The following is a 17,378-nucleotide window of genomic DNA, read 5'->3' on the forward strand; positions in this document are numbered from 1 at the left end:
CCGCCCTTCCTACCCTCTTCCGTGGGCCTCTCGTCTGCGCTTGGCTCCGGCGACTCCGTTCTGCTAATCCTCTGGCGGTTTTCTGGGTTATTTAGGCAGGTGTAGGTGGAATCTAAGTGATCAGCAGGACGCACGGTGAGCCCAGCATCCTCCTACGCCGCCATCTTCCCTCCTCCCCCCCGAATTGGCCATTTTGAAAATTGACCTGCTTCCATGGTAATAAGGCCAAAAACAGAGGAGCTATAAAATTATCATCCAAACTGGAAGACTCTTCAGAGTTCAAGAGAGTGCTATCCATGATTACACTGGGAAGACAGGCATAATATCTGTAGACCACAGGGCTATCCACAGCAAACTGTGAAGGGCACTGAGTTTAGGGAAACATCAGACAGTTTTGGGATGACAACTAGCTCCCTGCTACCATCTGACTCTCCTGAATGTGGGTACTCTTCTTTCCCTCCCACTTGGTTATAATATCCATAAGGCCAGATTGTGTTTAGTCCCCACCTTTGATTCAAGTACAATATCTCACCTAGTGTTCTGTGTATCATGGACCCTCGATAGAGAAAGGCTGACTTCATGGGGTCTGTAAATAACAGGTGTGACTTCCATCATACAGGGATAGACTCCTGGGACAGACACAGATGGAAACCTTTTGAGGTCTCTCAGAGTCACTGGGGAAGTACGGGATATGTCTTTGGTTGAAGATAGAGCACCAAGAGCCAGCTTCCCTCCCCTGACCAGGTTTCCTCACACTGGCCCTCTTCAGGTCCTGTCCTCAAGCTCCCTGTTTGGGTTTCTTTAGTTGTAGGCTTGGGAACTACTTTTCCAGAGCTCTAGTTCTGGGCTCCCCTGGGATTCATCAGCTTCACCCTCCTTGCTCAGGTTCAATGTTAAGTTCTTGCATGGGCAGTTGGTAACAGCTGCAACCCGGTCTAGAGAGAGTTTGTGGAAGGTGGATGAGCATCTGTGGGTGGGCTGGGATACACAGGTGCTGATCCTGTTTCCACCTGCCCACTACCATCTCCTTGACCAAGTCTCCTTTCTTTCTTTCCCCTTTTGCTGAGAAGAGGCTGTTGTCTGTCGGAGCCTTACTGTCTGAGCTAGAGAGCCAAAGGAAGGCTGAGGGTGACAAGAGCATTGGTAGCCTGATTGAGAGGTAGGTGAGGTGCTGAGGAAGAAGGACAGAACAGTAAGGCTCCTCCTTCTCCCCTCTGACCTAGTAAGTACAAACTCAAGGAAGGACGAATGAAATTATTTTGTTGTTAGAAACTCCTCTACAGGACATCTGAATTTTTTTTTTCTTCTCGGCATCCCACTCAAAGGTGAGTGAGCGTCTTTTCCCTATCACCCCATTATCTCTTACTTGCAGTTTCTATTACTGATTATGTCATTTATCCATTTCTATTTGTTTATCAGCATTTCCTCTTCTTCCTATTGTCTGCCTCCTTCAGTTTTTTTTTTTGGGGGGGGGGCTTGAGAATATTCTTTCTAGTGTTATGTATCTCTCTGATATTTCCTCTAGTCCTTTTCCTTTGATCTGTTTCTCTATCCTTCTGTTTGGATTAGGGTGCTCAGTGATGGGTTTCTGGGTTAAAGAGTGATCTAAAGCAGAAAGGCAAAGGATGAGTGGAAAGAGGTGCAGGTAAAGGGGAGGAAGAAGGACTTATATAAGACAGAGAGTTAACTTGTCTTCAAAATTATACTGTAGAGACAAAGTGACTTCTTTTATAGTGTAATTCTGAGAGAGGAAATGGAGCCATTAAGTAAACATCCATGAGCTATATGAAGTTAGAGAGCGGAAAATGAACATGTGAGATGCTAGAACAGTTTCTTGAGTTGTTTGCATATTACCGTTAATCATTCAACAACATTTACTGAGAAAATAATATACGGCATCACTGTTCTAGGAGCTGGAGATGCCCCCATGAGCAAAAATGGCATCAGGATACAGGTTCTCATTGGGAAAGCAGAAAACAAATCCATTTAATTAAATGTATCATGCTTGATGGTATTGAGTACTCTGAGAAACACAAGGGCAGGGAAGAAATGGGGAGGGAAGAAGGATTTCAACTCCAAATAAGTGTTGAGTAAGTCCTAGTTGGGTAGGTGAGGAGAAGGTGAGGGAACAATGTTGAGCATATCTGGGAAGAGTCGTCTGTGAGGAAGTTAGAGCAAGTACAAATTCCTCCTAAGACTGGTGTCTGCTCTGCCTGCTAGAGAGAAAATGCAGGGAGACCAGTGACACCAGAATGGAGGGAATTTCAGGGAAAGCAAAAGAAAAAGGAGGTCTGGGTGGTGATGGAGAGCTAGCCAGATGAGTCTTCCTTTAATCTTGAAGCATTTGGTCTTATTTTATGGAGATGGCTTCACTCTAATGCCATGGACAAGTAGACTAAAGTTGGGAACAAGGATAGAAGGGGGAGGCAAATCCAGTTAAGGGCAATTCACAGTGTAGCCAGCTGGGGCCTGCAGGAATGAGATGTGACCAGGAGTGAATACATTTTTCAGGATAAGCCAGCAGAGTTTCCTGTGTTGGGATGCGTATACAAAAAGAGGAATTAAGAACACAGCATATTATATCATGGACAATTGACAGACATGCAATTCATTAAGCTGGGAAGGGAGGAAAACAGATATTTCTGCCATGCAGATCATGGGTTCTGTCTGGTCAGTTTAGGTAGGAACAGCCCATTGGACATCGTAGTGGAGGTGTTGAGTGTAAGTAAATGTAAGAATCAGAGTTCATGGGAGCTGTCCAGAAAAGGAGAGAAATGTCATTAATCAGCTATGTAGTATTGTATTATAAGAGTTGGGAGGAAGGAAAGGTGTGAAATCCGTCTTTTTGAAAATGTGTGTGGCTGAGTGCCTCTGCACAGAGTTGGTAAGGCTGGTTGTCCTCAGCACAGAAAGAACTACTGATGTGGCCCGGGGAACCTGGTTTGTTCAGTTGGGAGGTTCAGTCAGGGGGTGATTGTCTTAGATGGTATTTGAAGGCTAGAAGAACAGTGATTTGCCCCTGTAGAACACCCCTCCCCAAACATCACACCTGGGTGTTGGTGGAGGTAAGGATTCCTGGGTGCATCTTCATGGGTATGAGTCAGGGCATAATCCCTTCTGTAGGTACACAGCTCACGCAGCCTACCTCCCTAATGGCGATTCTATGCAGGTCCATTCTAGTTTAGAAAAATATCCTGAGTCTTTACACACAGAGCATTCTGTGGGGTTGCCTCATTTCCTCTTTGTAGGGAGTTTAGGTAGACATGAATACACCCCATACAAACATCTGATAGATGATGCTATCATTTTATAAAATTCTTATCTTTTAAAAATACCCGGGATATTTCTTACTAAGTCACTCACTGTTCCTCAGAGGAAGGAATCTGGCAGTGAGGTAGCACATTTAGGTCAAGAACAAGGACTCCTGCAATTAAAGGAGGAGTCTTTCTGCTTTCATAAAATGAAGGTTGCAGTCATATATCGCTTCATCGTATATTAATTTATTCAGTCAACACATATATATTGATGTTATACTATGACCTGGGAAGCCAATATGGGATCTACCAATGTCATGCTGAATAATAAGTGGTGCTTATCTTCCAGCAGGATGAGAAAGACCATAAAAGTAAACAAATGTAGGCAATGTGTGTTAAATGGTGTAAGTGCTGTGGGAAAAGAACAAGAGTGGGAAGGTCTTGAGAATGCAAGGCGTTTTTGGTCTTTTTTTTTCATGTTTACTTTTTAGAGAATGAGAGAGCAAGGGAGGGGCAGAGAGAAAGAGGGAAATAGAGGATCTGCGCTGACAGCTGCAAGCTCAATACAGGGCTCAAATTTACAAACCATGAGATCATGATATGATCCCAAATCAGGCACTCACCGACTGAGCCATCCAGGGGCCCCAAGATGTTTTTAGTCTTACTTTGACTTTCACAGAAGACATCTCTGTAGAGGTAAGCATTTGAGTAAAGATCTGCAGTAGGTGCGGGGCGCCTGGGTGGCGCAGTCGGTTAAGCGTCAGACTTCAGCCAGGTCACGATCTCGCGGTCTGGGAGTTCGAGCCCCGCGTCAGGCTCTGGGCTGATGGCTTAGAGCCTGGAGCCTGTTTCCGATTCTGTGTCTCCCTCTCTCTCTGCCCCTCCCCCTTTCATGCTCTGTCTCTCTCTGTCCCAAAAATAAACGTTGAAAAAACAATTAAAAAAAAGATCTGCAGTAGGTGAGAGATAGAAATTTGGGGAAAAACATTACAAAGAGAAGAAAATGCAAAATCCCAAAGTTGGGAGTGTGTCCAGTTTGAGGAAATTCAAGGAAAACAGTGATCAAAGGGGGCGTGGTAGGAGATAAGGTCAGAAGTAGTGGTGTGTGTGTGTGTGTGTGTGTGTGTGTGATATACATAGGGCCTTACTACTACAAGGATTTTGATTTTATTTGGAGTAATTTGGGTAGTCATGACATACTATCAGCAAGAGATTTACAATGTGTGAAAATTTTCATTTATTTTTTAATTTTTTCAACATTTATTTATTTTTGAGAAATGGAGAGAGACAGAGTATGAGCAAGGAAGGGGCACAGGGACAGGGAGACACAGTCTCAATCAGGTTCCAGGCTTGACCTGTCAGCACAGATCCCAATGTGGGACTTGAACGCATGAACTGTGAGATTATGACCTGAGCCATAGTCGGTCGCTTAATCAACTGAGCCACCCAGAAGCCTCTTGTGTGATATATTTTAACAAACTCTTGTAAAGTGTTAAGAGAATAGACTCAAAGGATTCAAGGGCAGAAGCCAGGAAACTGGGGAGGAGCCTATAATTATCCATCTGAGAGAGGATAGTGGCTTGGACCAGGGCACTTGCAATTGAGGTGATAGGAAATAACTGGATCTGAGTATTCTGAATGTAGAGCCAAGAGGCTTTTGTGATGATTTAGATCTAGGAACTAAAGAAATGGATTTCCAACTAAATGAAAAATGATTCCAAGATATTACTCCTGAGCAAAACAAAGAACATCTCAAGTCTCCATTAACTGCTCTTATTGTTAACACATATAAATTATCTCTTGGACATGAAATGGTCCAAGTCCTGTTACAGAGAGTTTACTGAGGCTGTGTAATCCCAGCTAAAAAGAACCCTGTCTTATGGAGGAAACCAATCTTTTCCTGAAAGAGAAGGATTGTCCAATTGTCTTATGACACATAAAGTAATTTAACTTTCCTATTATTTTTGGTATGGATACATACAAATGTAGATATGTGATCCAATTCTATGAGCTGGCAAAGGTCATATAATCTGTGTTATGGGAATATGAAAGAGCACCCTCTTTTATGTCTCAAAGGACATGTTTTTGAGCTTTGATAAATTCAAAAAGATACAACTGACTGAAGAAGAAATCAGAGATACATAAAGACATGTCACTCAAACCCAGAATTTCTCTGTTCATGTTCTCAGGTGATTGTGAACAACTGAGCCATGGGGATATGGTTGAATCGATCATCTATAGAAGGCTTCATCCTCTTGGGCATCTTTTCCCATAGCCAGACTGGTGTTGTCCTCTTCTCTGTGGTTATGGTAGTCTTCACTGTGGTCCTCTGTGGGAATGTCCTCCTCATCTTCCTCATCTACATAGATCCTCGGCTTCACACACCCATGTACTTCTTCCTCAGTCAGCTCTCCCTTATGGATCTTATTTTGATCTGTAATATCATGCCAAAGATGGTGGTCAACTTTTCTCTCTGGCAGGAAGTCCATCTCCTTTGTGGGTTGTGGCATACAAATTGGTTTTTTTGTCTCTCTTGTGGGATCTGAGGGAATTTTTCTGGGACTCATGGCCTATGATTGTTATGTGGCAATCAGCCACTCACTTCACTATCCTGTCCTCGTGAGTCAGAGAGTCTGTCTCCAGATTTCTGGGAGTTCCTGGGCCTTTGGGATACTAGATGGAATTATCCAGATGGTGGCAGCCATGAGCTTACCTTACTGTGGTTCAAGGAATGTGGATTACTTCTTCTGTGAGATAACAGCTTTATTAAAACTGGCCTGTATAGACACAACCCTTTTTGACACTCTGCTCTTTGCTTCTGTGTCTTCATGCTGCTCCTTCCCTTTTCCATCATAGTGGCCTCCTATGCTCACAGCCTGAGGGCTGTGCTCCACATGCACTCTGCTCAGGCCCGTAAAAAGGCCCTGGCCACCTGTTCCTCCCACCTAGCAGCTGTCTCCCTCTTCTACAGGGCAGCCATGTTCATCTACCTGAGGCCTCGGCGCTACCAGGCCCCTAGTCATGACAAGGTGTCTCTATCTTCTACACGGTCCTTACTCCTATGCTCAACCCCCTCATTTATAGCTTGAGGGATCAGGACGTGATGGAGGCCCTGAGGAAAGGTCTGAACCATTGCAGGATTGGCAGCCAGCACTGAATAGAGGGGATCTGGTGCCTCGTGTTGCCTCCTCTTGGTTGCATAACACTGGTAAGTCATTCACCCCTTGTGAGTGTCTGTTTCCTCATCAGTAGAAGAGAATCATGAGACCTGTGCTACCTCACAGGGATCAGTATCTGTAAATTTAAAGCCTCATGAAGAAGCAATGCATTGATATTATTGTCATTATTAATCATTTATAAAGTTTTGAATTAAATTACCTATTTCTTCATTCTTCTTGTTTATAACTGTGTTTCATTGAGTGTTTTAATTGCTAGGCACTGTTCTCTTCCCTTAGCATACCTTCTATACTATTTAATTGATGATTCAACTTGACAAATATGGATATTTTAAGTGGAAACTTCCTAGATGGCAGAAATTGAGTCTCTATGATTCTTCATGTATGGTTCCTAGCCTTCTGCCATGCTGCACTAGAGGCCTTATGAAGCTTCCTTTAGGAAATGCAAATATATACCTACAGTTTTCCAGTATATGAATCTGTTTATTATAAATAGCAGTGGTTCAATAAAATCTTATTGAATGAATGCAAGAAGAAGATATCAAATGAGATAATATGCATGAAAGCATTTTTAAAGCACTATTCTCATGTTAAGTGCGCTGTGGTAGCTGTGATTATTTCTATACTTCAAGTGCGGCAGCAGTAAAACTATATTTCTTTAAAAAGATGAACATCAGAACAGAAATAAATACAGAATTTAAGCCATTATTTTAAAATTTGTATATCAGTGTCTAGTCAGGAATAAAACCACATTGGTTATTTTACCAGAGAAAACATAATACAAAAAGTTGTTAACTAGATATTTGAGCACTGAAGTGGCAAAACGATAATGTTAAGGATTATAGAAGGGAATTTTTCCACAATTCCTTGACCTGGGGATGCAAAGGGAAAGGTAAGGTAAGGATTTTAAAACTTGGCAACTTGGAGCCCAAACCTCAGAGGAGTGGGCACTCACTAGCGGGTATTCATACCTCAGAAGGGACCCTATGCAGATGTCTCCTGTACCTCAGAGAAGGCTGCCCTGATCCAACTTATGGAGTTCCTCCAGAGTCCAAAGGAAGAAGAGGAGCTTGCAGAGCTGGGTCCCAGACTTCTGACAAGTAGGTGACATAAAGTTAGTTCTGGTATCCTAGTTCACAGGAGTCTCTGTCCCCAGATTACTAAGGCTTAGGTGCTGCTCAGCTAGAGCAGGTTTCTCTAAGGGACACGGTGAGACTGGTTCTGTGATTGTGAAAACAAAATTTGCTAAGTGGAGCCAACACCAAGATGAAGAATGAATGATGAAGACACACTACTGGGAAAATCTTGAAAGGAAAACTGAAAATCATGAAGAAGTTTTTTCCCTCGTCCTGGCTTGCAGACTTCTAGAATCCTTACTGCCATATCCAAATTCACACCTTGGTGACAAGGCAGCAGCAGCATCACAGTTTGGAATGTAGAGTGTGTGTTTGGAACTGAGGCAGTAGCTTAACAATTGGTACTGTCTACTCTTTTGTCTATTCAACTTCCAGACCATTTTACCAGTTTTTAAATTTCTGTTAATAAGCAACATCAACATAACAATATGTAACTAGTTTCTCTTTTAATAGCTTTTAATATGAATTCCTTTTAGTTAACATGCTGTGTAATATTAGTTTCAGGTATACAATATAGTGATTCGACACCTACATACCACAGTCAGTCCTGATCACAAGTGCATTCCTTAATCCTCATCACCTATTTAACCATCCTCCTTGTTGTTATAGCTCCTTGAAAAGCATTGTTAGTATTTTGATAGGGGATTGCATTAAATGTATAGATTTCTTTGGGTAATATAGACATTTTAACAATATTTGTTCTCCCAATCTATGAGCATGAAATGTATTTAAATTTCTTTGTGTCATCTTCAGTTCCTTTCATCAGTGTTTTATGCTATTCACAGTAAATGTGTTTTACCCCTTTGGTTAGATTTATTCCTAGGTATCATGTTTTTTTGGTTCAGTTATAAGTCGGATTTATTCCTTAATTTCTCTTTCTCTTGCTTCATTATTGTTGTATAGAGATGCGAGAGATTTCTGTACATTGACTTTGTATCCTGCAAATTTACTGGATTTGTGTGTCGCTTTTAGCAGTTTTTTTTTGGGGGGGGTGAGTCTTTTGAGTTTTCTATGTAGAGTATCACGTGATCTGCAAACAGTAAAAGTTGTATTAGTTCCTTAATAGTTTGGATTCCTTATATTTATTTTTGTTGTCTGATTGCTGTGGTTAGAACATCCAGGACTATGTTAAATAATACTGGTGAGAGTGGTCATCCCTGTCTTATTCTTGACCATACAGGAAAAGCTCTCAGTTTTTCTCCATTGAGGATGATATTAGTTGTGGGTTTTTCATAGATGGCCTTTATTAGTTTGAAGTACATATCCTCTAACTCTGCATTGTTGAGGGTTTTTATCATGAATGGATGTTGTACTGTATCAAATGCTTGTTCTTCATCTATTGACAGGATCATGTGGTTCTTATATTTTCTCTTATTGATGTGATGTATCACATAGATTGGTTTGTGAATACGGAGCCACACTTGCAGCCCAGGAGCCAAAATCTACATTGTTTTAATGTACTGTTGGATACAATTTGCTAATATTTTGTTCAGAATTTTTGCATCCATGTTCATTAGGGATATTCTCTTTTATAGTGGGGTCTTTGTCTGGTTTTGCAATCAAGGAAATACTGGGCTCATAGAATGAGTTTGAAAATTTCCCTTTCATTTATATTTTTGGGAATAATTTGAGAAGAATAGATATCAACTCTTCTTTAAATGAAATATGGCCTTTTGTAGCAACGTGGATGGAACTGGAGAGTGTGATGCTAAGTGAAATAAGCCATACAGAGAAAGACAGATACCATATGGTTTCACTCTTATGTGGATCCTGAGAAACTCAACAGGAACCCATGGGGGAGGGGAAGAAAAAAAAAAAAAGAGGTTAGAGTGGGAGAGAGCCAAAGCATAAGAGACTGTTGAGAACTGAGAGCAAACTGAGGGTTGATGGGGGGTGGGAGGGAGGAGAGGGTGGGTGATGGGTATTGAGGAGGGCACCTTTTGGGATGAGCACTGGGTGTTGTATGGAAACCAATTTGACAATAAATTTCATATATAAAAAAAAAATAAATGTTTGGTAGAATTCACCCATGAAGCCATCTGGCCCTGGACTTTTTTTGTTGTGACAATTTTTTTATTACTAATTCAATTTCTTTGCTGGTTATCAGTCTGTACAAGTTTACTATTTCTTCCTGTTTCAGTTTGGGTAGTTGATATGTTTCTAAGAATTTATGCAGTTCTTCCAGATTGCCCAATTGTTGGCATATAATTTTTCATAATATTATCTTATAATTGTTTGTATTTCTGTAACGTTGGTTGTCATCTCTCCTCTCACAGTCATGATTGTATTTACTTGGATCCTTTCTCTTTCTTTTTTGGTAAGTCTTGCTAGAGCTTTATTGATTTTATTAATTCTTTCAAAGAATCCACTCCTGGTTTCATTGATCTGTTCTATTATTTTTTAGTCATATATAACTTATATCAGCTCAATCTTTATTATTTCATTTTTTATATTGTCTTTAGGCTTTATTTGCCATCCCTTTTCTAGCTCCTGTAGGTATAAAGTTATGTTGTTTATTTAAGTTTTTTCTTGCTTCTTGAGATAGGCCTGTATTGCTTTATACTCCCCTTTAAGGGCCACTTTTGCTGTAACCCCGTGGTTGTGGACCATTGTGTTTTCACTTTCATTTGTTCCCACACATTTTTAAAATTTCTTCTTTGCTTTCCTGGTTGACCCATTCATTCTTTATTAGGGTGTTCTTTAATCTCCATGTATTTGTGGTCTTTCCAAATTTTTTCTTGTGGTTGACTTCTAGTTTCATAGCATTGTGGTCAGAAAAGGTGTATCATATGACTCCAATCTTCTTCTATTTGTTAAGGTTTGTTCTGTGGCCTAACATGTGATCTATTCTGGAGAATGTTATATGTGCACTTGAAAAGAATGTGTAGTCTGCTGTTTTAGGATGTAATGTTCGCAGTATCTGTTATGTCCATCTGGTCCAGAGTGTCATTCAAAGCCATTTTTCCTAATCAACGAAACTAAAAGGCAATCAACGGAATAGAAGATACTTGCAAATGACATATCGGGTAAACAGTATCCAAAAATCTATAAAGACCTTAACAGACCCAACACCTGAAAGACAAATAATCCAGTGAAAAAATGGGCAGAAGACATGAATACTTTTTCAAAGAAGACATCCACGTGGCCAACAGACACATGAAAAGATGCTCAACATCGCTCATCATCAGGGAAGTACAAATAAAAACCGTATTGAGATACCAGCTCACACTGGTCAGAATGGCTAAAATTAACAACACAGGGAACAGATTTTGTCAGGGATGTGAAGAAATGGGAACGCTCTTGCAGTGTTGGTGGGAATGCAAACTGGTGCAACCACTCTGGAAAACAGAGTAAAGGTTTCCCAAAAAATTAAAAATATGACCCACCAATAACACTACTAGGAATTTATCCAAAGGATACTGGAGTGCTGATTCATAGGGACACATGTACCCCAATGTTTATAGAGCACTATTGACAATAGCCAAAATAGGGAAAGAGCCCAAATGTCCATCAAGTGATGAATGGATAAAGAAGATGTGGCTTATATATACAATGGAATACCACTTAGCAATGAGAGAATGAAATCTTGCCATTTGCAACAATGTGGATGGAACTGGAGGGTATTATGCTAAGTGAAATAAGTCAGTCAGAGAAAGACAGATATCATATATTTTCACTCATATGTGGAATTTGAGAAACTTAACAGAAGACCATGAGGGAAGGGAAGGGGGGAAAAAGTTTCAAACAAAGAGGGAGGCAAACCCTAAGAGACTCTTAAATACAGAGAACAAACTGAGGGTTGATGGGTGGGGGGTGGCAGGGAGGGGAAAATAGGTGATAGGCATTGAGGAGGACACTTGCTGGGACAGTACCGAGTGTTGTAAGCGATGAACCATGGGAATCTACTCCTGAAGCCAAGAGCACACTGCATACACTGTATGTTAGCTAACTTGACAATTATATTTTTTAAAAAGGCCACTGTTTACTTGTTTATTTTCTGTTTTGATGATATGTCCATTGATGTAAGTGGGGTATTAAACTCCCCTACTATTATTGTATTACTGCCAATTAGTTCCTTCATGTTTATTATTAATTTTTTAAAATTTTTATTTAAATTCTGGTTAGATAACATACACTGCAATATTGGTTTCAGGAGTAGAATTCAGTGATTCATCACGTATATATGCAATACCCAGTGCTTGTCATATTTTTTTTAACGTTTATTTATTTTTGAGACAGAGAGAGACAGAGCATGAACGGGGGAGGGTCAGAGAGAGGGAGACACAGAATCTGAAACAGGATCCAGGCTCTGAGCTGTCAGCACAGATCCCGACGCGGGGCTCAAACTCACGGACCGTGAGATCATGACCTGAGCTGAAGTCAGCCGCTTAACCGACTGAACCACCCAGGCGCCCCGCTTGTCATAATTTATTAATTGTTTTATTTATTTGGATGCTTCCATGTTTGAGGAATAAATATTTAAAATTGTTATATCTTCTTGTTGGATTATCTCCATGATGATCATGCAGTGCCCTTCTTTGTCTCTTGTTACAGTCAAAATTTTTTTTAATTTTACATTTATTGATTTTTGAGAGACAAAGTGAGACAGAGCATGAGCGGGGGAGAGGGAAAGGATGAGACACAGAATCTGAAGCAGGCTCCAGGCTCTGAGCAAGTGTTCAGTGCAGAGCCCCATGCGGGGCTCAAACTGACAAACCATGAGATCATGACCTGTGCTGAAGTCAAATGCTCAACCAACTGAGCCACCCAGGTGCCCCCAGTCTTTGTTTTAAAGTCTTTTTTGTCCAAGACAAGTATTGCTACTTTGGCTTTCTTTGATATCCATTTGCATGATAAACGTTTCTTCACCCTCTCACTTGCTTTTTTAAAAATATCAAATTTATTGTCAAATTGGTTTCCATACAACACCCAGTGCTCCTCCCAACAGGTGTCCTCCTCAATACCCATCATCCACCCTCCCCTCCCTTGCACCCCCCCATCAACCCTCAGTTTGTTCTCAGTTTTTAAGAGTCTCATGTTTTGGCTCCCTCCCTCTCTAACCTCTTTTTTTTTTCTTCCCTTCCTCCACGGTCTTCTGTTAAGTTTCTCAGGATACATACAAGAGTGAAAACATATGGTATCTGTCTTTCTCTGTATGACTTATTTCACTTAACGTAACATTCTCCAGTTCCATCCACATTGCTACCAAAGGCCATATTTCATTCTTTCTCATTACCATGTAGTATTCCATTGTGTATATAAACCAGAATTTCTTTGTTTTAAATTTTTTAAAAATGTTTATTTTTGAGAGAGAGAAACAGAGCAAGCAGGGGAGGGGAAGGGAGAGAGGGAGACACAGAATCCGAAGCAGGCTCCAGGCTCCAAGCTGTCAGCACACAGCTTGATGCAGGGCTCGAACCAATGAACCAGGAGATCATGACCTGAGCTGAAGTCAGACGCTTAACTGACTGAGCCATCCAGGCTCCCCTACACCAGAATTTCTTTATCCATTCATCAGCTGATGGACATTTAGGCTCTTTCCATAATTTGGCTATTGTTGAAAGTGCTGCCTAAACATTGGGATAAAAGTGACCCTATGTATCAGCACTCCTGTATCCCTTGGGTAATTTCCTAGCAGTGCTATTGCTGGGTCATAGGGTAGATCTATTGTTAATTTTTTGAGGAACCTCCACACTGTTTTCCAGAGTGGCTGCAACAGTTTGCATTCCCACCAACAGTACAAGAGGGTTCCAGTTTCTCCACATCCTCTCCAGCATCTATAGTCTCCTGATTTGTTCATTTTAGCCACTCGACCAGCATGAGGTGGTATCTGAGTGTGGTTTTGATTTATATTTCCCTGATGAGGAGCGATGTTGAGCATCTTTTCATGTGTCTGTTGGCCATCCAGATGTCTTCTTTAGAGAAGTGTCTATTCATGTTTTCTGCCCATTTATTCACTGGGTTATTTATTTTTCAGGTGTGGAGCTTGGTGAGCTCTTTATAGATTTTGGATAGTAGCCCTTTGTACAATATGTCATTTAAAAATATCTTTTCCCATTCTGTTGGTTGTCTTTTTTTTTTATTGTTTCCTTTGAAGTGCAGAAGGTTTTTATCTTTGTGAGGTCCCAATAGTTCATTTTTGCTTTTAATTGCCTTGTCTTTGGGCATGTGTCAAGTAAGAAATTGCTGCAGCTGAGGTCAGAGAGGGTTTTTCCTGCTTTCCCCTCTAGGGTTTTGATGGTTTCTTGTCTCACATTCAGGTCCTTTATCCATTTTGGGTTTATTTTTGTGAATGGTGTAAGAAAGTGGTCTAGTTTCATCCTTCTGCACGTTGCTGTCCAGTTCTCCCAGCACCATTTGTTAAAGAGACTGTCTTTTTTCCATTGGATGTTTTTTCCTGCTTTGTCAAAGATTAGTTGGCCTTACTTTTGTGGGTCTAATTCTGGATTTTCTATTCTATTCCACTGGTCTCTGTGTCTGTTTTTGTGGCAATACCATGCTGTCTTGATGATGACAGCTTTGCAGTGGAGGCTAAAGTCTGGGATTGTGATGCCTCCTGCTTTGGTCTTCTTCTTCAAAATTACTTTGGCTATTTGGGGTCTTCAGGGTTCCATACAAATTTGAGGATTGCTTGTTCTAGCTTCAAGAACAATGCTGGTGCAGTTTTGATTGGGATTGCATTGAATGTGTAGATAGCTTTGGGTAGTATTGACTTTTTTTTTTAAATGAAATTTATTGCAAATTGGTTTCCATACAACACCCAGTGCTCATCCCAAAAGATGCCCTCTTCAATACCCATCACTCACCCTCCCCTTCCTCCCACCCCTCATCAACCCTCAGTTTGTCTTCAGTTTTTGAGAATCTCTTATGCTTTGGCTCTATCCCACTCTAAACTCTTTTCTTTTTCCTTTCCCTCCCCCATGGGTTTCTGTTAAGATTCTCAGGATCCACATAAGGGTGAAACCATATGGTATCTGTCTTTCTCTGTGTGGCTTATTTCCTTAGCATCACACTCTCCAGTTCCATCCACGTTGCTACAGAGGGCCACATTTCATTCTTTCTCTTTGCCATGTAGTATTCCATTGTGTATATAAACCACAATTTCTTTATCCATTCATCACTTGATGGACATTTAGGCTCTTTGCACAATTTGGCTATTGTTGAGAGTGCTGCTATAAACATTGGGGTACAAGTGCCCCCATGCATCACTACTCCTGTATCCCTTGGGTAAATTCCTAGCAGTGCTGTGGCTGGGTCATAGGGTAGGTCTATTTTTAATTTTTTGAGGAATCTCCACACTGTTTTCCAGAGTGGCTGCACCAGTTTGCATTCCCATCAACAGTGCAAGAGGGTTCCCGTTTCTCCACATCCTCGCCAGCATCTATAGTCTCCTGATTTGTTCATTTTGGCCACTCTGGCGTGAAGTGATGTCTGAGTGTGGTTTTGATTTGTATTTCCCTGATGAGGAGTGACGTTGAGCATCTTTTCATGTGTCTGTTGGCCATCCGTATGTCTTCTTTAGAGAAGTGTCTATTCATGTTTTCTGCCCATTTCTTCACTGGGTTATTTGTTTTTCGGGTGTGGAGTTTGGTGAGCTCTTTATAGATTTTGGATACTAGCCCTTTGTCCGATATGTCATTTGCAAATATCTTTTCCCATTCCGTTGGTTGCCTTTTCGTTTTGTTGGTTGTTTCCTTTGCTGTGCAGAAGCTTTTTGTCTTCATGAGGTCCCAATAGTTCATTTTTGTTTTTAATTCCCTTGCCTTTGGGGATGTGTCAAGTAAGAAATTGCTACGGCTGAGGTCAGAGAGGTCTTTTCCTGTATTCTCCTCTAGGGTTTTGATGGTTTCCTGTCTCACATTCAGGTCCTTTATCCATTTTGAGTTTGTTTTTGTGAATGGTGTGAGAAAGTGGTCTAGTTTCAGCCTTCTGCATGTTGCTGTCCAGTCCTCCCAGCACCATTTGTTAAAGAGACTGTCTTTTTTCCATTGGATGTTCTTTCCTGCTTTGTCAAAGATGAGTTGGCCATACGTTTGTGGGTCTAGTTCTGGGGTTTCTATTCTATTCCATTGGTCTATGTGTCTGTTTTTGTGCCAATACCATGCTGTCTTGATGATGACAGCTTTGTAGGAGAGGCTAAAGTCTGGGATTGTGATGCCTCCTGCTTTGGTCTTCTTCTTCAAAATTTCTTTGGCTATTCGGGGCCTTTTGTGGTTCCATATGAATTTTAGAATTGCTTGTTCTAGTTTCGAGAAGAATGCTGGTGCAATTTTGATTGGGATTGCATTGAATGTGTAGATAATTTTGGGTAGTATTGATATTTTGACAATATTTATTCTTCCAACCCATGAGCACGGAATGTTTTTCCATTTCTTTATATCTTCTTCAATTTCCTTCATAAGCTTTCTATAGTTTTCAGCATACAGGTCTTTTACATCTTTTGTTAGGTTTATTCCTAGGTATTTTATGCTTCTTGGTGCAATTGTGAATGGGATCAGTTTCTTTATTTGTCTTTCAGTTGCCGCATTATTAGTGTATAAGAATGCAACTGATTTCTGTACATTGATTTTGTATCCTGCGACTTTACTGAATTCACGTATCAGTTCTAGCAGATTTTTGGTGGAGTCTATCGGATTTTCCATGTATAATATCATGTCATCTGCAAAAAGTGAAAGCTTGACTTCATCTTTTCCAATTTTGATGCCTCTGATTTCCTTTTGTTGTCTGATTGCTGATGCTAGAACTTCCAACACTATGTTAAACAACACTGGTGAGAGTGGACCTCCCTGCTGTGTTCCTGATGTCAGGGGGAAAACTCTCAGTTTTTTTCTATTGAGGATGATAGTAGCTGTGGGCTTTTCATAAATGGATTTTATGATGTTTAAGTATGTTCTTTATATCCCGACTTTCTTGAGGATTTTTATGAGAAAGGATGCTGAATTTTGTCAAATGCTTTTTCTGCATCGACAGACCAGATCATATGTTCTTTTCTTTCCTTTAATTAATGTGATGTATCACATTGTTTAATTTGCAAATGTTGAACCATCCCTGTAGCCCAGGAATTAATCCCACTTGTTCATGGTGTATAATTCTTTTCATATGCTGTTGAATTCGATTTGCTAGTATCTTATTGCGAATTTTTGCATCCATATTCATCACGGATATTGGCCTGTCATTGTCTTTTTTGCTGGGTCTCTGTCTGGTTTAGGAATCAAAGTAATGCTGGCTTCAAAGAATAAGTCTGGACTTTTTCCTTCCCTTTCCATTTTTTGGAACAGCTTGAGAAGGTTAGGTATTATCTCTGCTTTAAATGTCTGGTAGAATTCCCCAGGGAAGCCATCTGGTCCTGGACTCTTATTTGTTGGGAGGTTTTTGGTAACTGATTAAATTTCTTCACTGGTTATAGGTGTGTTCAAGTTTTCTATTTCTTCCTTTTTTGAGTTTTGGAAGTGCATGGGTGCTTAGGAACTTGTCCATTTCTTCCATGTTGTCCAGTTTGTTGGCATATAATTTTTTATACTATTCCCTGATAATTGCTTATATTTCTGAGGGATTGGTTGTAATAGTTCCATTTTCATTCATGATTTTATCTATTTGGGTCCATCTCCCTTTTCTTTTTGAGAAGCCTGGCTAGAGGTTTATCATATTGTTTATTTTTTTCAAAAAAACAACTCTTGGTTTGTTTGATCTGTTGTACTTTTTTTTTTTTTAGATTCTATATTGTTTATTTCTGCTCTGATTTTATTATTTCTCTTCTTCTGCTGGGTTTGGGGTGTCTTTGCTGCTCTGCTTCTATTTCCTTTAGGTATGCT

At 40.4% G+C, this 17,378-nt stretch overlaps 1 protein-coding gene and 1 long non-coding RNA gene across 2 annotated transcripts in view; one reads left to right on the plus strand and one right to left on the minus strand.

Annotated features, from left to right (window-relative positions):
- LOC121016619 (uncharacterized) overlaps window positions 1–8,831 on the minus strand; it is a 16,794-nt gene extending 7,963 nt beyond the window's left edge. Inside the window, exons 1-2 of the long non-coding RNA XR_005784383.1 lie at window positions 8,706–8,831; window positions 8,048–8,050 (exon numbers count right to left, since the gene is read on the minus strand). This is a non-coding gene — a long non-coding RNA (uncharacterized LOC121016619). The remainder of the gene's footprint in view (window positions 1–8,047; window positions 8,051–8,705) is intronic.
- LOC121016618 (olfactory receptor 56-like) lies at window positions 5,465–6,411 on the plus strand. Its single transcript, XM_040454323.1, is given in 4 exon segments — window positions 5,465–5,719; window positions 5,721–6,069; window positions 6,072–6,284; window positions 6,287–6,411. Coding segments are annotated over 4 exon segments (942 nt in total).
- Window positions 8,832–17,378: the final 8,547 nt, after the last annotated feature.

Source organism: Herpailurus yagouaroundi, unplaced genomic scaffold (assembly GCF_014898765.1).
Source record: "Herpailurus yagouaroundi ecotype Mexico unplaced genomic scaffold, PumYag 212, whole genome shotgun sequence".
In the NCBI taxonomy this organism is placed as follows: Eukaryota; Metazoa; Chordata; class Mammalia; order Carnivora; family Felidae; genus Herpailurus; species Herpailurus yagouaroundi.